Genomic DNA, 23177 nt, shown 5'->3' with positions numbered 1-23177 from the left:
TTATGCATATTAATGGGAAAGAGATGATCATACAAATCTATTTTTCTTTGTAGGAACGTTTGGATTTTGCAATGAAAGAAATAATATTTGATCTTCTTAGTGTTGGAAAATCACCTAAAACCTTCACTATTAATCCAGAGGTAATAAAAGCTCATTACTTGCATGCCATGAGAACAAGGCATTGAGGGATTTTTGGGGAGGAAGTGGTTAACTTTGTTTGCACCGAGATAAAAGCAAATTAATGAGTATCTGAAGGAGTGTTCTGCTAATACTGAAGAAGTAATTGTTGTTGTGCACTGTTGCTGTTTAATTTTAGGTGAGCAAGCAGTTCTACAGTTAAGACTGATTTCAAGAACAATTTCAGAAAGTATGGGGGTTTTGGTACAGTGTAACTGTAAAGCATTTTTTCAGGAAAGTCATGCCTAGCTCTTCAAGACCCAGTCTAACAGATGGGATGTTTAGCAATGTCTGTCTTCAGTGTGTTGCTCTAGAGGTTCATATCAAGTCCTTGAGTGCTCAGTACTATAAAATATTCTGTATCTTAGCCTGGGCCCAGTCAGTTCACTTGAATCAGAAAGTGGAGCGGCACAGAAAACTTAAGCTCTATTCCTGTTACTTCATTACCTTAATATGCAACATTTAAATTAGGTCTGTCTTGCTGTCTGTTTAAAAGAGAGGAAAAATGCAATTTGTATTTTGTCTCTGTGTTACTTCAATATTGTAATTTTTTCTCTTTTCCCTTTTTTTCTCCCATTGTTGTGCTTGAAGAGGATGAATATTGGCCTCAGAGTCTTCCTTGTCATAGCAGATAGTTTGCAGCAAAAAGATGGTGAACCACCAATGCCAACAACAGGAGTTGTTCTTCCGTCGGGAAATACTCTACGTGTGAAGAAAATTTTTCTTAATAAAACACTGACAGATGAGGAAGCAAAAGTTATAGGTATGTTGTATTCTTTTGTAAGTTGGCATTTCAATATGTATGTGTATATTCCCAATTATTCTCATCAGTAAATTAGTGTAACTTTATTTATGTATTTATTTTAATTGTTAGCCAGAATTACTTTGATTTTTAGAGAGGGCTGCTAGACATTAATGACCCTCTGGTGTCTCAAACTAAACCCATGTCTTAAAGTGTTTTGCACTTATTGCAAAATAAGTACAAAGAAGCCTGAGTGCAGTGAGTGTAGTAAACAGCATGGCAAGTTTTTTTTTTTTTTTCTTGATGTCACTCTAAAATGTCCCAAATGTCTCACAGCTGAGTGGAGTAAGACACTCTAAATCCCTTTGCCTTGTTGATCTTCTATGAATGAGGTAGTCATCTCAAAGGACTGTTTCAACATGTCAAATTTAAACTAGAACTAAAAAGCTTGGAATTGAGAAAATGAAGAAACAGCTAATGGTTACTTCATTGTTTTTGTTTTTCCTGCAGGAAACTTCTACTTTTGTATAATGTCTTATATTTATAGATATGTATTTCATAAATACATGCATTTGTTTTGACAGTTAAAATATATATTTCATGTCGTCTGTGCAATAAGAAACTTGTCCTAACCTGAATAAGTGGCAGATTTTTTAATAAAAATATGAAAGAAGGTGATGGAACTCACTCTTTGATTTTTCAGGAATGTCCATATACTATCCTCAAGTCAGAAAAGCACTGGATAGCATTCTTAGGCATTTGGACAAAGAAGTTGGACGGCCCATGTGCATGACTAGTGTGCAGATGTCCAATAAAGAACCAGAAGACATGATTACGTATGTACTGAATTGCAGCATTTTCGCTGTCACAGTAGCATCACATTATTTTTATTCTCTTATGTTGCAGATGCCATCATTAAAGTGTTACAGTTGTGAGGTTTCTTCTGGACTATTAAGTGAATGTTAGTTTCGTTAATTATTGATAAAAATGTATGTTACCTCCATAGTCGTGGCATGAAATTGAAAATACATTTCTAGTGTACTGAAGTAAATTTTCTGGTCTCTTTATTGATTATAAACTGCTTTTGTAGGGGTGAGAGGAAACCTAAGATAGATTTGTTCAGAACTTGCATTGCTGCTATCCCAAGACTGATTCCAGATGGCATGAGTAGGACTGACCTCATTGAATTGCTTGCAAGGTAAGAGAAACAGGATTGTGCTCTTAGTGGATGTTCTGTTTCAAATGCTGCATGTGCACAATTGTCAGTGCCCTCGCTCTGCAGCGTGAGTCCCTGCATGCACACTCTGTCCTCGCTGCTCCTGCCAGCCTTCTGCAGTTGGTCAGCTTTTACTGGCTGTAGTAGCAGGAGGCCAATTTATCCTGCAGACCTTGCATGTATTTTTAGAGAGAGTATTTTGAGAACTAGGAATTTTTTGCTGTTGCTTTGTTTTTTTTAACCTGCTATACTTTTTTTCCTCCCTTTTTTTCTTGTGTTGCGAATACTATATATTTTCATAAAGTCAGTCCTGTTTGACATTACCAAAATTTGAGATAGGCACCTGGGGGAAACTTCATTATTTTTCTCTACTAATCCTGCTTTGTTTTTCCATCTTTCTGTGATCCAACACTACGCATATTCTTCCATCTCTTATCTCAGTTTAAATTGAATATACCCTGTCAGTACTGATATATAGTTGAGAAGATATTTTTAAATTATAAATGTAAGAATAGTCTGGCACAGAAATACAGCACAACATATCGCTTGGAAATTCTAAATTCATTTTCATATAAAGGGTTGAGTTACATATATAAAAAGTTAGTAATAACTTAGGAGAATAAGATTTTTCTAACACTCTTTCTTCAATGTTTAAAATAATATTAAAGACATAAAATTATTAAGTAATATTATAATACCGGAAGAAGTGTCTTCTACTATAGCAGGCTTAGATGGATTTTTAGGTATATGTTCAAAGGATTGTTTTGTGAATTTTTTCTCATATCTAAAGTAAGTGTCCTTTAGCTGCAAAACAAATGTGTTGTTTTCAATTTTAATTTGAAGAAAATAGCCTATACATCACAGGGTGCTGATCTGCTGAGCTTAGACACCTGCAAAGATGCGCCTTTGTTAAAAACTTGATAGTCTCTCTTGAACACAGTTTATTTATATTAAGTTTTGTGAAACTTTGCATTATTTTGCTTTAGTAGAAGTGCCTTCTCTTACTAGCCAGTTTCAGTTTTATCCAGTGCAGGAAATGAATCTCTGTGGAACTGTTCTGCATTGTACAGTAAAGAAGGAAGAGTAAACACCAAACTTTAAATGATAAAGACTGGTTAAGAGTATGCTTATTTAGGGTGATGATTCCAATGTTTTTTCTAAACAGGCTGACAATTCATATGGATGAAGAACTTCGTGCCTTGGCTTTCAATACACTCCAAGCATTGATGCTTGATTTTCCAGATTGGCGGGAAGATGTTCTTTCAGGATTTGTTTATTTTATTGTGCGTGAAGTGACTGACATCCACCCAACACTTCTTGATAATGCAGTAAAAATGTTAGTGCAGCTCATAAATCAGTGGAAACAAGCAGCCCAAATGCACAATAAAACCCAAGATGCTCAGGTATATCTATATAAGATCCTTTGGTGTTAAAACATACTTGGAATCTACATACAAACTTAGTAGTGGGCTTTACTGGTTTTGTTAAGTAATAAATATTCAGCTAAATTTCTTACAACACTTGAAGACTTCTAGATCTCTCATTTTAAGTTAACATTTTTTATCAAAATAAAAGTAGTCCCAAATTATTAAGTATTATGTGAACACTAATTCATGACCACATTTTGCTTACATTATAGGAAATATGTAGGAGTTATTAAACAGTAGAATTAAGCCCACCAGTTTTTACTTGCCAATAGAAAGGGTTCAAATAATTTAATATCATAATTGTTTACAAAAGAGTATTGCTTGAGGTTTTTGAAATTTTGCTCTCATTGCATCATCTTGTGAGAAAGTGAAATAAAGATGTTCTTGTGGTATTTGTTTGGACTAAATTCAGAGAGGTAATAAAAAATGAAGTGACTAATATTATGTCATTCTCATAATGCAAAATTTGACCAGTAGCCAAAAATCTGAATGTTTTATTTTTAAATCAGCCATTGCCAATAATGGAACTGCATCTTAGCTGTGTTTAGTTTTTCTTTATTTGCTTAACTTCTGTGTTGTTTTTCTTAGCGTGGTGTATCCAATGGGGCTGCCCATACCCTTCCCCTGGAGAGGACCCTTTACTCCAGTGTATTCCATGTGGTGGAAGGCTTTGCTTTGGTCATCCTTTGCAGCACAAGGCCTGCCACCAGGAGATTAGCTGTCAGTGTTCTCAGAGAAATAAGGGCCTTGTTCACACTTCTAGAAATTTCAAAGGTAACAGTTGATGACCCATTCTTAGGCTGCCTGGTGAAACTGCTTTTATTTTTTGGCATTCTTTGAGCCTAGTATGCTTTGTGCTTTTTGTAGAGTGATGATGAGTTGGCTATAGATGTAATGGACAGACTGAGTGCTACTATCCTGGAGAGTTTCATACATCTCACAGGGGCTGACCAGGTAGGACTTTTTATGTAAAGTTGCTTGTAAGATGAAGTAATTCTGTAAAGCTATCCCAAATAAATAGTGTGTATTTCAAATGATAGCGTCATTATGTTCATGCTGATTTTAATAGCAATTTATCACCGCAAAAAGGCAAAAATCTGAGGTATGTTGTGAGGTTGACTCCACCATTGTAAACTTTCTGACTGATAGTGTGTTGTTATCACCACCATATAAACACTGAGAGCTGTGTCTTTATCTGTTTTTTCTCATCTTGCTCACAGACTGCAATTTCTTAAAAGCAAAGGGCACTGCTTTTTTCTGCAGTAGTACAGTGTCATAACAGTCAATGTGCCTTTATCCATGATGAATGCTCTAATAGCTGTCAGTGAATAACAGCTGAATTCCACACTTAGGTATTTATCATAAACTCCTAAGTATTAAGCAAACTTCTGATTTTAGGAAACAAATTGGAATCCAGTAGTAAGGCTTTTAGAGTACAAAGCTTTTGGAAGAATTAAATCTTTATGCATGAAAGGGTCTTTTTCTAGGATTTGCTATTTCCTAATACCAGTTTGTTCACAAACAACATGTTTCTATAGCTGTTTACATTAAGATCTTCTGTAAAAAGCCCCATAAATTACTTTTTTCTCTGTTATGGGTGTGCTTTTGATACTGATACTTTATTAGATAAATAACAAAAGATATTGTTGCTTAAAATACATGGGTATTAAATATTTCCTCATTGTCTTTTCTATGCACACAGACTACTTTACTGTACTGTCCCAGTTCAATAGATTTACAAACTCTGGCTGACTGGAATTCCTCCCCAATCAGCCACCACCTTGATGTGGTCAGTCCCTCACATATTTGGATATTTGCACATGTGACTCAAGGCCAAGATCCATGGATTATAAGCCTCTCAAGTTTCATGAAGCAGGAAAATCTTCCAAAACACTGCCCAACAGCTGTAAGCTATGCTTGGACATTTGCTTATACAAGACTTCAGCTGCTGTCTCCACAAGTGGATATCAAGTAAGTTTATTTCTTAAGTAAATACATTATACTATATTGAGTATTATTTCAAGATTTATCATCATTGCAGTGTCATTATTGTTTCATTGAGGTAACATAAATTCTTTATATTGTCTGTGGATTTATTTCAGCTTTATATAATAAAAAATTAAAGCAGATTTATCTGCATAAAATATCATCTGCAGCAAACATTAATTAATACCTTTGGCCAAATTGTAGTTCAGCAGATTTGAATATAAAAGCATGCATTATTGATGTACAAGTCTGCTCTGAATAACTTACTCAGAGTTTACTATGTTAACAATTGGAGAAGTCGTGGCATATGTATAACTGAAAAATAAATTCAGTAGAAAACCAAAGTAAAATGTAGTAAGCTTAATTTACTCTACTGAGCTCTTATCTTTCTTTTTTAATAGCAGCCCTATCAACGCAAAGAAAGTAAATACTACTACAAGCAGTGACTCCTATATTGGGCTCTGGAGAAACTACCTGATTCTTTGCTGCAGTGCAGCATCTTCTTCAAACTCCTCCACTTCCACAGGCTCTGTGAGATGTTCCCCTCCTGAGACGCTGGCGTCTACCCCAGACAGTGGTTATAGCATTGATTCAAGAGTAAGTTCTTCTAATACTTTCTGTAAATAAGTCTACATCTTATTGAAAATAGAAACACCAGAGGGTGTATTGTGTTCTATCGTGGTTAGAAACTGGTATAATTTGTCTGAAAATATTTTTAGGATACCTTTGTTTTTCATTTGTTTAGAATACTGTTTTAGTTTGCTTTTCCCAGTCTGTGGTATGTTTTTAAAGCAAATCCAGTCACATAATGAAGACATTTACCAAATCTCAAAATCTTATCTAGCAGTAATAAGGAAATGTTTTGTTTGCTGTTAAAGGGGTGGTTTTGCTGTCATTAGACTTCTGTAGTTCTGAGAAAATAGACTCTCACTTCAATAACTGAAACAGGGACCTATTCAGGCATGATGTATCTTGTATATTTTCCCAATCACAGATACTTTTTTGTCTTCATATTATCTGCAGATTACAGGGTTTTTTCCCTCTTCTTTTGCTTCTTTTTGTTCATCTCATTTTTGGCTTCCCATAGAAGATACAGTAGACATAAAGATAATTCATGGACTATGCCGCAGATTTTTGACAGAAGTAGCCTATTTCACTTGTTTGTTACCAAGATACTTTCCCCAATTCTGAGAAACTATAGAGTGAAAGCTTTGTTCTCTTTGAGAACTACTCAGGAGTCTAAGGAGTTGGACACCAGAAATCTACTTCTTCCCCAAGGAGGGCAGATACATTAATGTGCAAAGCATCTGTATATCATATTGTGCAATTCATTGTCATCTGAATAGGAAAATTCAGTGATGCAAGAAGTAGTTAATACTACTTTACTATTTCAGGAAATCTTTTCCTTGTCAAAGATAAATTTCACTTTTATCATTTTGAGTCACTGGTCCAGTGTGAGTAGACTGTGAAATTACAGCAGATGTTTTCATGTCACCACCTTGTGGTAGCTACTTCATTGTGTTTTGTTCTGGTTTTCTTCTTAGATTATTGGCATTCCATCCCCTTCCTCCCTGTTTAAGCACATAGTTCCAATGATGCGCTCTGAGAGCATGGAAATTACAGAATCTCTTGTCCTGGGACTTGGCAGGACCAACCCAGGAGCTTTTAGGTAACTGTTGTGTTTCATCTATTTCTGTTCTAATTGGTTATAAAGCTGGGCAATTTGAGCTAATTTTTTATTTCCTTTTTTTTTCCTTTTTTTTTTCCCTTTTAAGAATTTTTAAAAAGCTATGACAACTGATTCTCATTGTCTTTTCTAGCATTTAGAGGCATGATAGAGATGGTTAGAGATGGTAAGAATTTTATGTGGAGGTCGTGCCTGCATAAAGAAAAAGAAGTTAGTAGAAAGAATAAATAGCTTATTGGTATTTAAAGCTGCTGTTATCTGAAAGAACAGATTATGTGAACTAATAACATTTGAAATGTTAATAACAACCAAGTTTGTAGTAGTTGATAAACTCTCCTTACTGGTATTGTCAATTGTTCTTTATGAGGATGAATGAAGAGAGAGAACATCTGAGGGCAAGAAAATCTCCTGGGAAGGCCATCAGATGTTCTCTGACAGCAGCCAAACTCTGCTGCTGAGAGAAATTATGAGTTATAAAGTTGAGATTATGAGTTATCATGAGAATTATAAAGTTGAAGCATGCACAGCAACCAACTCTGCTTCTGCAGAAGGAACAGGAATTGCTGATACCGTTGGTTTTGAATAAGATGATGCTTCTCTCCAGTCACTTGTGTCCCATATGATCTCAGATAAAAAATCAATATTGATATTAATGCCAGGTTCTTAGTTGTTGTGTTTTGGTTTATATCCCTTGATAATCTTATAATTTTATATGATATCTGACTTTATTTGCTGCCAGGAGTAAAGCAAGACTTTGTGCCATGATCCTGAAGAGCTGCTTAACAGCTATGAAGTCTAGAAAATGCTTTCAGAGATAATTTTACCAGAAATCCTTGATTTCTGAATTAGAAACAACTTGTCCAGCAAGTTAAAAAGAAAAAAACCTGATTCCTCATCAGTTTTATAATTTCAGAATGTGTTTTTTTTTTCTATGACCAGCTTTTTTCTCTGTCCAGTGCATGTACTCACACCAGATGCTAGCTGTAGCCTACCCCTCACCATTGCTGCTCTGCACTGATTTGGTGTTTAGCTTTTGTGGTTTTAGGCACTGTTCCTCCCCACTTGTTATGTTTTCTCAGGAACTTTTTCCATTATAGACTATATACATGCAATCCACATACATTTATTAGAATAATATTTTTGCTTTGTGTAACTGATCATATAAATTCTTTTAGGTATCTCTTGATCTTCATTGTAAGACTACCCTTTACTATATTTTAGCACAGAAAAGTTTCTTCCAAGTTATTTTCTGTGTTTGAAAGAAAATACATAACAACATGCCTAACTTTCTAACTTTCTTGTAAATGAGTACACCACAAACATTTGTGCAGCATTCTGATCACCTGGACCCATTCTCTGAAGGAGGAACTTTGCATGAGGTATCAGAGGAGTCAGTCATTTACCAAAAACTTGAAGTGGTTTATGCTTTTGATATATCTCAGTTGGGGCACCACAGGAAGTAGAATGTGTCCACTCCAACAAATCTGGAGACAGTAGTTACTATGATAACAAATATGAAAGTAAACCAAATATTTTTGCCGTAGTATGTTGTCTGCTTACTTCTGTACTACTGATCTCCTTTCCCCGCCTCCTTTTTGAAGTCATATGAGAATCTTAGTTTGGCAGCAGGAATCGAGTAGTGATAAAAACTGTGGAGCTTCAGAACAAATGGGGAATGTAAGCACACTGTCAAAACCTGTTTCAGTTTTCAGAGACTGGTCTAACTACTGTCAGTGTATTGTTACTGGACTTAAAGAAACAATATTAACAACTAAATGCATCATAACAGCTGAAGGGGCATTGTATGATAAGCTGCCAGCATCTTCTTTTCCCCATAATGATATCCATCTGCACCATATGGCTTTGTTAAACTCTTAATATGAAAATAAATGAAAATTATATGTGATAGAAATAAGCCATAATACTTGGAGAATGCAAATTAGGGATAATTGTTGGGACATTAATTTATAATCTCCTTTAAATTAGGAAAATATCTTTCTAGGAAACTTTGCTTTTAAAAGCTACAGATAAAGAAGGAAAACCTGAGGGTATTTTAACTTCTGTTGTAATACTAGTTCTTGAGAAACATCTTTCAGCTGAGATGTTAATTTAATGTTTGTTTTTATCCTTTTAATTATTTTAATTCAGGGAACTAATAGAAGAATTACATCCTATAATTAAGGAAGCACTTGAAAGAAGGCCAGAGGTAATGAAATAATTTCCATTATACTCAGTACAGTTTTAACTGTCTTTTCACAAAGAGAAAGTGTTAGTTATTTTCTTTAATTTTTGCATTTAAAAACAGTCAGTTTAACAGATAAAAAAGTGAAATATTGCTTTTTTAAATGATTGTGAAGTGTTTGCATTAGAAGATCTTCATGTTTGAGATTTCTGTTATTCCTCTATCCGAGATTTTATTTCAAATGATGAAAAAAATACAGTAACCTCTTCCTCATTCGGTTAATTTCTTTAACCTAATCATAGTTTTACACAATTGTTACTTTGTTATATCATCAGCGACATTCCCACAATTAGTGGTAGCTATGACATAGAATTGAGTTTAAATCTCCACTAACTTTGTTGGGGTGTGGTGGTGGTTTTTAGGGGAAAAGATTGTAAACTCAGCTGACTGCTCTAATGAAAATGATGAAAAGGAGCAGCGCTTCTGTTTCAAAATGTCCCTGTACTGTTGTGTGTTGTGTCAGGCTTGCATACAAATCACAGAATATTTTGGGTTGTAAAGGACCTTTAAAGGTCACCTAGTTCACCCACCTTGAAATGAGCAGGACCATCTTCAGCTACATCATGTTTCTCAGAGCACCATCAGCCCGACCTTGAATGTTTCTACTGATGGGGCATCTTTCATCTCTCTGGGCAACCTGTTCCAGAGTTTCACACGCTCATAATAAAAAGTGTCTCTTTTATATCTAGTCTAAATTTACTCACTTTTAGTTTAAAACCTTTGCCCCTTGTTGCATCACAACAGGCCCTGCTAAAATGTTTGTCCCCATCATTCTTACAAGCCCTTTTTAAGCACTGAAAGGTCACAATGAGGTCTCCTTGGACCCTTCTCCAGGCTGAAGAGCCCTAGCTCTCACAGGTTCTGTTCACAAGAGAGGTGCTCCAGCCCTTTGATCATTTTTGCAGCCCTCCTCTGGACTCATTCCAATATGCCCATGTGCTTGTGGACCCCACGAGGCAGTACTTCAGGAGGGGTCTCACGAGAGTGGAGCAGAGAGGCAAAGTCACCTCCCTCAAAATATGTGAGGAGACTGCCTGTTGCACTCAATTGTTTTGTATATTGCACTTAGTGACAAGAGGCTGGATAATACATGTAATAGCAAACCTGGTATATGTCGGAGCTGCAACAGGGAAAATGTTCACTGTCTGGTTTATTAAACTTGTTAGCAATTTTGGTAACTTATCTTAAAAGATTGGCACCTCTGATAACAGATGCCAGTTGTAGTACAGATATAATAGTGCTTTTATATTCTACTCTGGTTTTCTACTTAGTTTTTCCTCAGCTTCATGTAATTTTGTGTTTCCTCTGACGGACAGAACATGAAACGGCGCAGGCGTCGAGATATTTTACGAGTACAACTGGTGCGAATATTTGAACTGTTGGCAGATGCTGGTGTCATTAGTCACAGGTAGGGGCAGCATGCATGAGAAGTTCTTGGTGTTCCTGAATTGTCACTGACTGACTCAGTAAAACAAGCATGCAAAATTCATCCATGAGTTTCAGTATATCACTAAATAAATAGACATGGGGTTATAAAACTCAAATTTTGCTGTTTTCTAATCCCTCTCACTCCCATGTTCTTTGTCACTGTGTTCTATGTTTTATTTAAGATGTTACTGTTCCCCATACTTTGAACAGGCAGTACTTCATGATCCCTTTTGTTTGTGTGTGCTCAAACATCGCACCACTTGTGCAAATTGTAACTGTTCTGTGATAATTCAGGAACTTCTGCCTTACTTAGAGTGCTGGTGCTAGTCAGCACATCCTATGCAGAGAAGGCTGCTGCTCATTAATGTTGGACTTCTGAAGGCTGGAGAGTGTTAACTCACTTGGTTTTTTTTTCCTCAATTTACCCTGCTTGTGTAGGGACACTTCCAAAGAAGAAGTTTTGGTATATGTTTTACAAAAGTCCCTAGGAAATTTTTTCCTATGCATGTGGAATTGTGTAAGAGCAAGTAGTCTAGGAGATGGTTGGCTCCTTCCCCCCACAATTTGACAATGATACTTAGATGTGTATTTGTCAGCCCTAACAATATATGCGTGAAATTCTCAAGTGTATTTCTTCAAGTGTAATTCTCAAGTGTATTTCAGAATATTGACTCGGGAGCATGACTGAAATGTCTATCAGCATGCTGATATTATAGAATCCAACTATTCTTTCCCTTATCTTTTAAGGTTCTCACTAGAGGAGGGGGAAGGGACTTCGTGTTTGAAGATTTTAGTTAATATTTTTAACACTTGTCCCCAGTAAAAGAGCTAGTTCTGTGGAAGGATAAGTGACTTCAAATAATTAGGTTTGATTCTTAGTTTGCTTTCACTGGAATTTTTTACTGTATTGCTGAAGTAGAAGCTGGATGAAGAAATTACTTTGAATTAAGTATTTGCAGTGATGAGGATGTAGGGTTTTTTAAAGATAAAAAAACATAATGATGTTTTTCAAATGTTGTATGTAATTACTGTGCTCTTTGATTTTCTAAATTTACTTTATTTGTTCAGTGCAAGTGGTGGCCTTGATAATGAAACACATTCCCTCAACAACACTTTACTTGAGTATGTTGATCTAACAAGACAACTCCTAGAAGCAGAAAATGAAAAGGATTCTGATACATTGAAAGATATCCGATGCCATTTTAGTGCCTTAGTGGCAAATATCATCCAAAATGTTCCAGGTATGTCAAAATGTAACTTCTGATTACTGATTATTTAATATGCAGTATATTTTAAAAAAACAAACCAACCAAACAGAAACTAAACCAAAAGACACTTCTTATCTGAACTTTCAGAATACTTTTATTAAAATAATTAGTGACATCATTTTTGAGTATAGCTTTAGTAGTATTAGTTTTAAGAGATTTTGGTACTGTTTGGCAAAGTCCTGTTGATTGTCTATGTATTTGAGTTCTGTGTACTAATAAATAACTCATTCTTGTACACTACTGGCATTAAACAGGACAGTAGTCAATCTACATCCAGGCATTATGGTGTTAAAATAATAGTGGATCTTTACAGGGATTTTTCCTTTTATATTCATAGTTTGGGTCTGTTTGCATTACATGCTTTATCTTAAAGAATTACAGGAGGAGTGTGTATAACTGTGTGTATTTCTTACAGTTCACCAGAGAAGAAGTGTCTTTCCACAGCAGAGTCTACGCCACAGTCTATTTATGCTGTTCAGTCACTGGGCAGGCCCTTTTAGTATCATGTTTACTCCCCTGGACAGATACAGTGATAGAAACATGAGAATAAACAGACACCAATACTGTGCATTAAAGGTATTTTAACACTTGTGAATTTTGGAAATAGATTGTTATGTCAACATGATGCAAATTCAACATTTGGGCTTTTAGATGTGGTTTTCACATCCATGTTTTAGCACCTCTTTATTCCTTCTGCTTACATGTGTATTTATGTCAGTCCAGCTTTTCCTATAATGTGACTATTGCACTTGCTATTGAAATTTCTTATAATCACTACTGAATGTTCAATTCCTCACTTTAGTTCTCATTTGCTTAAGTTAAAGGCTTTCATCTAAATGTACATTAGCAATGGAACTGGTTAATGGTGTATTAACTCTTCAATATGTCAGCATTTTAGTATTCACCCTTCCTTGTATTTCAAAGTTGAGAAAAAATATGATTTAATGATATCTTGAATAAAATGTTAAACATTTTTTATTACCCTTGGTCTTTCTCTCTTAACAGGTTAGTATTTAGTTATCTGATATTTTAGTGGACTGAGTGAGAGCAATTCCTGTATCTGAGTTACTAAAATGTGTTTTTCATTGCTTTCCAAAGGCTATGTCTGCTGTACTGTGTTGTGGCCCTGTTGCAGACAACGTTGGGCTTTCATCTGATGGCTATTTATACAAATGGCTGGATAATATTTTGGATTCACAAGATAAAAAGGTAATACAAGCAATGTCAGCATCACTTGGCAACTATCAGTGCTTCAAACACGTTTTAGTGAGTTTGCAGACAGATTTGCCTAAGTGCTCTACTTAAGCTCAAAGCTGTTTTAGTAGCACAGGGTTTTGCACTGCCTTTCATATGTATTCACCCTGTTGAGGAAGGTGGTCCCTAATCAGACACCAAGAGAAGCAGAAGGGAAGAGGAAAGGACAAGGGGTGAAGCGCTGTATATTTTTTATAAACTGATCAACCATGTTAAGCTGTAGTAATAAGTCAGGTGCTCCACAGATTTAAAGGAGATGAGATTTTGAACATGAACTCTTGTGAGACTGCAGAGTTCCTTGGGGTCCTTTGGAGTTACTAAGACCAAGATTTTAATCTAAACAGCAAGGTAAGCTTTAAAGGCAGGACCTCTATTGCCCTATAACGGTAGGACTACATAAAAATACAGCTCCTGTGGGCTACTTTGAGTCCAGGAAAGATGCAAGTCTCCATGTGGATGTATCCCTTGTATCCCACTGGAATTCTTGCTTGCCTTTCAATGCTTCTTTGTATCTAGTGCTTTCAGGGCAGTGTTTCACTGTGAGACAGAAAAAAGCTCAAGCTAGCCTTGGGAACTGAAGGGGGAAAAAAAGTCAGTAGAGCTCTAGTTATTTACACAATAATTTATGACTGTGTGCAAGTTGAACAGTAAACAGTGTGATAGAATTCTCTGCTGCCAGTTTAGTCTATGGTGTCATTGATTTTGGATGAACAAGATTTTATGTTCCCAAAGGTTTCAGCTTTCTTAAATAGTTGTTTCCCTGTTTTGTAAGTTGGTCTTTTTTTCTACATTTTAACATATATATTTACTCTTCTCTAGGTTCACCAGCTGGGCTGTGAGGCAGTCATGCTGCTCTTGGAACTCAATCCTGACCAGAGTAACCTCATGTACTGGGCCGTTGACCGGTGTTACACAGGTTCCAAGCGGGTGGCAGCTGGCTGCTTTAAAGCCATAGCCAACGTGTTCCAAAACAGGTACTACAGCATTTTTCAAAGCTTTAAAACTTCCATTTTCAGTGTGCTTTTATGTAGAACTGTGGATTTTGCTTCCATAGAGAGAAAATATCATCATTGTGTGTGTGTGTTCCTAGAGAAACTTGTCAAAATGTTATGCTGTCCCCTATCGTGTTCCTTGTAAATTAAACTTAAATAAATTCAAATCTTAGAAAACCAAATCTAATTTTATTTTTTTTTCATACTTGCCATTTTTTCCTAGGGATTACCAGTGTGATACAGTGACCCTCCTGAATCTGATACTATTTAAAGCAGCTGATTCTACTAGGGCTATCTATGAAGTTGCTATGCAACTATTGCAGGTTTGTAAGCTAATTCTGATTATTATTTTTTCTTTTAAAATAATAATTGCCCTATATATTAAAAAAAGTCTGGTTTTGTTTGGTTTTCTTCAGTAAGGAAATTGAAAAACAATGTTGTTTTTTCCTTCTCTATTTTAGTACATAGTTAAACCAGATCCTTTCCTGGCATAAATAGACTTTCCTGAAAGTCTGTCTGTTTCCATGCACTCAATACCTGTATTTTCATAGTACCTGCTTTTTAATGAAACAACCTAAATCAGGACTCTCTTGATTTGGCCCTGAAACAGAGTGATACATAGCTCCCTTTGTCCAAAAGCACCTCAGAGAGAAGCAGATTGCTTCCCAAGCCTTCTCTGTCTGCTGGGGCAGCAGTCTGTTTTCTGATTTTTGCACTATTACCAAACATTTTTTCATCTGTCCATATGGAGAGATGACAGTGAAGATCTTGTTACCAATTTAATTTACTTTTGTATAGTCCTTTCTGTGGTCATTGAGGTCACATTAGTGTTTAAAAATCTGTGCTGATAGTAGCTCAGACCTTAAGTGTTGGAGATTTTTTTAAGGTTTTTTGGTCAGCTGAATTCAACAGTGAAGTCCTCGCTGAAGTCACACCCTTATTGATATATCATCCCCATCTGTCTTCTCACATGGACACTACTTGTTAAAATCAACCCAAATTGATTTTTAAAATATCAGAGTGCTTTAGCCTCCTGCTGCGCCTCTAGCACATCAGAGATTGTGTGGTTCCTGTCCATGTCTCATAGATGAGCAAAAATTGGTGTTGTTTGGAAATGCAAATGTTAAATAGTATTTCACGTTTCTTTATAGATAAATTTGTATTTAAGATGGTATTTTGTGAAAGCAGGTTTTGGAACTTTATTGCTGGTAACTCATCAATTAGAATATATCTTAGCTAGTCTTCTATTCATTTACCACAATGTATGGCAAATGCTGTAGGTGTATGGAGATCTGCATAGATAAGAAACATTAAATGAGAATAGATAAATAAACTTTAAAATGTACATGTAATGTACAAAATGTAATGTAGATACATTAACTTAAAAAGTGATTTTTGTATAAAAATTTCTACAGTAACTGTATACTTGGCTTCAAATTCTGAACATTACTGTTGTAGATTTTGGAACCAAAGATGTTCCGTTATGCTCACAAACTGGAAGTTCAGCGGATGGATGGGGTTTTGGGACAGCCTTCTCCTTTACCACATTTGTATTCTATGTCCTATTATCAACTGTCAGAAGAATTAGCAAGGACTTACCCCGAGCTGACACTTGCTATCTTCTCAGGTACGATTTTAAAACAAAACAAAAAACTTCATCAACTCAAAAGCATTGTAGGAAATGTGTCATTCTTATTTTTCAATAACTGATTTATATGTAATTCAATAAAATCAGGACACCAACATCATCATACTGAATAGAGACAAAAAAGCCTACTAAGTGACAGTTTTTGTTCACTTGTGTTTGAAATATATTCAAGGTGAAAGAACATGAATCAAAAATACTTTACTGACTTTCTAATAACCATGGAAAATCACATTATAGAAATAATTTGCAATTTAAAAAAAAACATTCTTTCCTTGTTCCCTTTAGTGTGTTATTTATTGTAGATTGCTTAAATACATTATTCTGCAGCATTTTTAAACAATTGCAGAATAATAACCTATTACATAAATTAAAAAAAAAAAACCTACTATGACTAATATAAGGAAGAAAAAAATGTGTTTTTTTGCCAAACTTGGTACATTTTTATGCCATAAGTTTTTCAGTTCCCTCCTTCAATTCAAGGAATATATGTACACACACACACACACGCACGCACACACACACATATATATGTGTGTATATGTATATATATATATATATATATATGCATACTAATGTGATTTCTTCATCATACTGTTTGTCAGCAGTGTCTTCAGTTAGCTCTGCTGAAGACCATGGACTTTTTCATTATGAAATGGCACTAGTCAGCTAAACAAAAAAAATGCATCTGTATCAGCATGACATTATATCAGTGTGGTGTGCTGGGTTCATGATTGTTGTTATCACCAAGCCAGTTCTCATTATTGATTTGGAATTCGTGTATGTACCTAATTTTTCAATGGCAGAAGTGAGTCAGAGAATCCAAACAGCTCACCCAGCTGGGAGACAGGTCATGCTGCATTATCTGCTGCCATGGATGAACAATATTGAGTTGGTGGACTTGAAACCTTTGCCAACCATTCGTCGGCAAGACGAAGATGAGGAGGATTCTCTGAAGGACAGGGAAATGATGGTGAACAGCAGACGGTGGCTACGAGGAGAAGGCTGGGGGTCACCACAGGCTACAGCTATGGTTCTGAACAATCTGATGTACATGACTGCAAAGGTAAAATTAATTACTTATGTGCTTATCTTCTTTCAGTGGATTGTTCTGTTTAGGATGCAAGAAAATACTGTTCAGAGGTACTATGTCACTGAGCTTTCAAGAGGTACTGTTCATATTTGTGGAGGTGCTTTGTATACCCAAACTATACCCTACAGTTTTGAGGTATTCCAAGAAATATGTAATATATAACATAAATGTCATAGTAATTGTTATGTATAGTGACAGTATATAACTAATGTTTTGCCATATGGATGTCTAGCTGGATAGAGAATACCTAACTGCCTGTGTACCTATGATCTCAAAGTGGAGTTTTGGAACCTGTCTTGCTACCTGATTGACTCTCCTTCTTCCTATCATAGCTACTTCCAACAGAGAAGTATTGCTCACATGCAGTGCTCCTGTCAATAAGACTCTTAGTGATGAGAGATTGTGTTTTGAACTATCAATTAAAAGCTCTTGTCAGTGGGTGGTCCATGGAGTGTTATTCAGTATTGTCAGGAACTGGGAGACTGGGTCTCTGTTAAGTTTCACAGAATTGTTAGAGCTTAAAGGGACCTCAGGAGATCATCAGGACCAACCCTCCTACCAAAGGAGGGTCACCCTGAGCATGTTACACAGGAACTTGTCTAGGTGGGTTTTTGGTCTCCAGAGAAGGAGGCTTCATGACCTCCCTTAGCAGCCTGTTGCAGTGCTCTCCACCCTCTATGGAAAGAAATTCTTCTTCATGTTGAGATGGAACTTGTGTGTTAGTGTATGTCCATTGCTCCTCATCCTGTCGCTGGGCACCACCAAAATGAGTCTGGCACCATCCTCTTGGCCTTTGAGATACTTATATGTATATCAATGAGACCCTCCCCTCTCAGTCTTCTCTAGACTAGAAAGGCCCAGCTTCCTCAGTCTAATGTATTATATATCAATGGGATATAAAATATGTACACATATCTTAAGATATATTTTTATATAGGTAAATCTATAGAAGAAAAGGTATTTCCAGAGAACGTTTTTTAAAATACACATGAAAGCATCATTCCAGAACATTAAAAAGGCAACAGTTTCCTACAAGATTTGTGTCTCTTTCTTCTAGAGCTGTTTCACTTGATCAGTACAGATAGTTTCTGAGTACAGTGTTTTCTGATGAAGTTTTCAGGACATACATTTATTTTGTTTTCTAGTATGGTGATGAAGTGGCTTGGTCAGAGATAGAAAACGTCTGGACTACTTTGGCAGACAGCTGGCCAAAGAATCTGAAAATAATTTTGCACTTCTTGATCAGTATTTGTGGAGTGAACAGTGAACCCAGCCTTTTGCCTTATGTGAGTATGTGACAGATCTCTCATTGGTGCTTATTGATATTTTAAAAATTAGTATGTTTGGCAGCAAGGATCACCAAATAAAAATGTGAGCTTGGATTTATAGTATCAAAATCTCCACCCTGTATTTTATGACCACTAATACTATGAACAAATCAAATTCAGTTCTTTTGTTTGCATTACTTTGGACATCTATGTCAAAATTACAGAATCAATTAAATTAATTAATTTGTCATTCATTGAATGATTGTAGGAGACAATATGAAGACCATGGATATTATTAAGTGATTAAATAATAAAAAATGTTAAAAAGTTACTAAGATTCTACATGTGTCTTATCATGTTATTTTCTTTTGTCATAAAAAGTAATCTTCAGAGTTTGATAGGTAAACTTGGATTAATTTTATTAAAAGTACACACTGAAAAATTTTTTTCTCATGCGATTATTTAGTATATTCCTGCAAAGCAGACAGATAATACAGGAAAATAAAGCACCAGTTACACCCTGCAGAGCATCATTCTTTCAGGACCAGTTTTATACAAGAAAACCCCACAAACCATCCCAAGCACCCTCAAAACCAATTTTATTTTATGTGAAAATGGATGTGAGAGCACTGCAGGATAGCATGAAGAAAAATATGATAATATGCAGGAAAAGAAATAGTATGGAACAGAACTGTGAAATATCAAAAAGAAATTGTATCAGAATACATTCATTCCAGTGTTGGTCTCAGGTGCTGCTAAAACCTTTGTAAGAAAATCTTTTGCTTAAATGATTTTCAGAAGCATACTTTCAAACTTTATTGTCAGAAGACTGGAACTCTGAAGATTTGCTTTCTTACTGTTGTGATATATTCCCCATGCTTCCTGCTGTTGCTAGGAAAGCAACTTAGGGTGCTTTTAGAACGGGAGTAAGTTTCATGTATCGTTGCTTGTAGTGCAGGTAGATACTGATTCTAACAAGTTGTGGTATTCAAATATTTTCATATAAATATATATATATATTTTTATTGCAGGTAAAGAAAGTCATTGTTTATTTGGGTAGAGACAAAACAATGCAACTACTAGAAGAGCTGGTGAGTGAACTTCAGCTCACGGATCCTGTCAGTTCAGGAGTCACCCATATGGATAATCCACCATATTACCGCATTACATCCAGTTACAAAATCCCCTCTGTCACTTCAGGTAAGCATTTACTGACTTCACTCATTTCAGCTGTTATTATTGATAATTATAAACATGCTGCTGTCAATCAGTTATGCCACTGGACTGGATTTTGTCAGTATTCTGTAGGAGTGTGAGGTTCTGTTTCTAAAAAACAGGTTAAAAGTTTGTTTTACAGTATCTGCAGATTTTGGTGTACCCAGAGTTGTTACTGAAGAACATCTGATAGGTTCACAAGGGATGGGTTTGTCTTAATGTGTGCATCAGACTTCATCTGTGTTCAGAGACCTTGCACTGTTTACCCTCACTATATGACTTTGATGTTTAGTCAGTAAAACCATAGGGAAAATGTATATAATTTTAAATCCATCTAAGTCATTGCATTTGAAGTTCTGTTACAGACACAAACTGCATCCACAGGACTTGTTTCAAGATTTAAGTGCACTTACTTAGGAAAATTTATCTGGAAATTATTAACAATAGACCAATCATCAAAAACCCCTCAAAGTGCTGAACATATCAAAGTGTCTACCTCATACTTCAATCCAAGAACATGCTGAGAAATGTGGGGAAGAGCAGTCTTGGTTTGGTGCAGTTTCCATCTGTCAAATTGAGCTGCAAAAGACAGAGATGTGGGGAGAGAATCTAAGTAAGGCCTTAACTTTTGTGCTGAAAATTTGTCCATACTATGAAGCAGCCTGGACTTATCACATGGTGTTATGTGGATCACAAGGTGGATGCATTGGCACTTGTTCTTGGAAGTGTTTAAAAAATGTGTAAAAAAATCTGGGGCTCTTGCAGTTAATGTAATTTAGAATTGCAAAGGATGGAAGGGTACAAAATTGCTTCCAGCTGGGGCTGTCAGTTCAATGTGATGCTTGCAAATTTCTCCTTAAAGAGAATTGTTAAAAGCTTCACCACAGGCTATTAGGTTTTAATCCTTAATGAGTTTGTGGTTTGAATTAACTGGCTAACAAAGTCCAACTACATTTTGCAGATTACCGTGAGGTGTATAATACAGGAAAAAAGGAAATAGGTCTCTAGATACTGCTTTAAAAACTTTCTACTTAATTTACATTGAAGAGTTAGAGATTCCTGGAATAGATATTTTTTTTTCTGGTTAGTGAAATTATGGTAGCAGCTCACAATCCTTTATTTCATGTGAAAGTATGACTCAGTTTGTATTTGTGCCAGTTGCTGTAGAATAAACCTGATTATATGATTTACTGGGCAAGGGCCAGTAAATAAGGGTGATCTTGTAGTGCTTAAGACTACTTTTCCTTTTTTTTGACCAACCTTTTTCCTTGTCCATAATTCACAGGTACCACTTCTAGTAGCAATACAATGGTGGCTCCCACAGATGGCAATCCTGACAGTAAACACATGAAAGACAGTATTGAAGAGAAGTAAGTATCTCCTCCAAGAGCTGTTACTAATTGAATTACAGGAATTCCTTCTAGGTACTTTTAAATACTCCCATCTCAGCAGCTCCAGGTATGTCTTCATTGCAGGGATTACATTCCATGTAGTGGCATGCATGTCAACAGAACTGGAATACTATTTGGTATTAACTAGCAGCCTCAATTGCAATTTGAACTCCAGTCCAGGTCAGGCATTGTAATGCTTACAGTTACATTGTTGGTGGTGCCTGAAATAACTACTGTTACACTGGACTGTGTATGTTCACATGAGGGCAATTGGACTGTGAGGTGGGGTTGGTGAGACACTGGAACATATTGCCCAGGAAAGTGGATGCCCCATCTCTGGAAATGTTCAAGGCCAAGCTGGATAGAGCTCTGAGCAACCTGGTCTGGTGGAAGGGGGGTTGGAACCAAATGATCTTTAAGGTCCCTTCCAATCCAAGTAATTATGTGATTTTATGACTTGCAGATTATTACCTCACTGGAAATGAACACTGCCTATGTGTTGCTAGTTTATTTTCCCTAACTAGGGTATTTGGATGCCTGGTATCTGTGTCAAGATACTTTACAGCTAACTTTAAAACAGATTTCTCCCTCCCTAATTTTTGAGCTATTTAAACATAATCTTTTGGAGAAACTTGGCAGACACTGTGAGGCTGGTGGAAAGCAAACAGTTGATGTAGACTTAGGCTGTGTAGTTGGAGCTCAGCAGTAACTGAGTGTGGGCATGCTGTCATTTTGTGTTAATATGGATAGCTAACCTTCAAGTGAAGAGGGAGTGGAGGCTCTGTAATTATTAGCATGAGCAAAGTGTGCACGTCTGCCATTACTGTCGAGTAGCAACGATGTCATAAATTTGTAAATGAGTTTCTGACAACTTGTTTGAGAGCTTTAATAATTACAGTTCTGATATAACTTCCCAGTTGGACACTTTCTTTCCTTCTCTAGGATAATTATGTCAATATAATTAGAATAGTAAATATATTGGGAGAGGCAACCCCAATACTTAAATTAAATTGGGGTGAGCTGTATGATAGTAAATCACAGAAACCTGGAATGCAAGGTGTCATTCACAATTCAGCCTAGCAAGGCACAGACAAGGACTTGACTGCAATGGAGGCTCAAGCTGAAGAAACTTGTAAAGTAATGAAGGCAGTTTTGAAAGTCTCTGTGAGTTTTGGCATATACTGTAGGGTTGTCTTAAACCTGCCCAGGGTGTATGCTTCTTGATAAGATGTACCCTGTACATCTTGGACTTGCCAGGAGGAGAGAAGTATAGAAACAGCTTGGAAATGGTGCTTTTAGCACTCTAATTTATCTGATTTTTTTATAGTTTAATCAGATTAGCAAGGTAGGAGCTTGGACACCGTGTGTGGACATGCATATGTCTCTGTCAGATCACATGGATTTCCTTATTTTGGTCTAGAGTGAGAAGAACTTATGTAAAATGGTAACAATTATTTAAATGGGCTTAAATGTTAGTGAAAATGATGGAACAGAAATACAATTTATAGTGGATAATCTCTTTGAATTTCCTTATCTGGTGTTACTTGAGAAGGTATGTCTTACATGGCTGAGGTGCTTTGGCATCATGTTGATTGTAAGATGAATTTTCTTTTGTAAAGGAGTTTTGCTGAAATACAGTTTTCCTGAAAGACCCTGATTAGTGTTTGTCACAGAATGTCAGTTACTAATTCTGCTTTATTTGCACCCACAGCTACGCACACCTAGACATCTACAGTGGGTTGAACAGCAACCTGAACCGCCAGCACCACAGACTGGAATCTCGCTACAGCAGCAGCTCTGGAGGATCATATGAAGAGGAAAAAAGTAATAATCTTTATTTTAAAATATTTCTATGAATAGCACACAGAATTTTCACAAGTCAATGTTTCTGCTGAAGGTTGTGGAACATAAAGAAATGAGCATTATCAATGTTTTTTGCATAAACTTATTAAATATCAAGGGTTTTTTTATCTTCCTCCATCTTATTACTTCTATTGAAGTCTAGCATACGTTTGACTGCAATAAAATATTCAAGGAAGAATGCTTTGTTCTTTCTGTTATCCTCTTGAATGAGTTGTGAACATCTTCCTGAATGAAATGGTTTTACTCTATTTCCTTCGACAGTTAGGCACAAGAAACAGAGATG

At 36.0% G+C, this 23177-nt stretch overlaps 1 protein-coding gene across 9 annotated transcripts in view; it reads left to right on the top strand.

Annotated features, from left to right (window-relative positions):
- The window catches only part of FRYL (FRY like transcription coactivator), a 162719-nt gene that overhangs the window by 93912 nt on the left and 45630 nt on the right, over positions 1-23177 (top strand). For all 9 annotated transcript variants that reach the window (XM_059470914.1, XM_059470913.1, XM_059470915.1 and 6 more), the window contains 23 exons: positions 54-140; positions 769-940; positions 1623-1755; positions 2010-2117; positions 3301-3538; positions 4151-4336; positions 4430-4516; positions 5265-5533; positions 5950-6145; positions 7093-7217; positions 9384-9441; positions 10794-10885; positions 11974-12146; positions 12589-12749; positions 13272-13382; positions 14247-14401; positions 14643-14742; positions 15878-16046; positions 16871-17130; positions 18303-18443; positions 19457-19625; positions 20926-21010; positions 22743-22855. In XM_059470914.1, coding sequence (XP_059326897.1) covers positions 54-140; positions 769-940; positions 1623-1755; positions 2010-2117; positions 3301-3538; positions 4151-4336; positions 4430-4516; positions 5265-5533; positions 5950-6145; positions 7093-7217; positions 9384-9441; positions 10794-10885; positions 11974-12146; positions 12589-12749; positions 13272-13382; positions 14247-14401; positions 14643-14742; positions 15878-16046; positions 16871-17130; positions 18303-18443; positions 19457-19625; positions 20926-21010; positions 22743-22855 — 3388 coding nt within the window. The remainder of the gene's footprint in view (positions 1-53; positions 141-768; positions 941-1622; positions 1756-2009; positions 2118-3300; positions 3539-4150; positions 4337-4429; positions 4517-5264; positions 5534-5949; positions 6146-7092; positions 7218-9383; positions 9442-10793; positions 10886-11973; positions 12147-12588; positions 12750-13271; positions 13383-14246; positions 14402-14642; positions 14743-15877; positions 16047-16870; positions 17131-18302; positions 18444-19456; positions 19626-20925; positions 21011-22742; positions 22856-23177) is intronic.

The sequence above is a fragment of the Ammospiza nelsoni genome, chromosome 4 (genome assembly GCF_027579445.1).
Source record: "Ammospiza nelsoni isolate bAmmNel1 chromosome 4, bAmmNel1.pri, whole genome shotgun sequence".
NCBI lineage: Eukaryota > Metazoa > Chordata > Aves > Passeriformes > Passerellidae > Ammospiza > Ammospiza nelsoni.
Note: the sequence above shows the minus strand (reverse complement) of the source record. Positions and strands in the feature narration are given on the sequence as shown.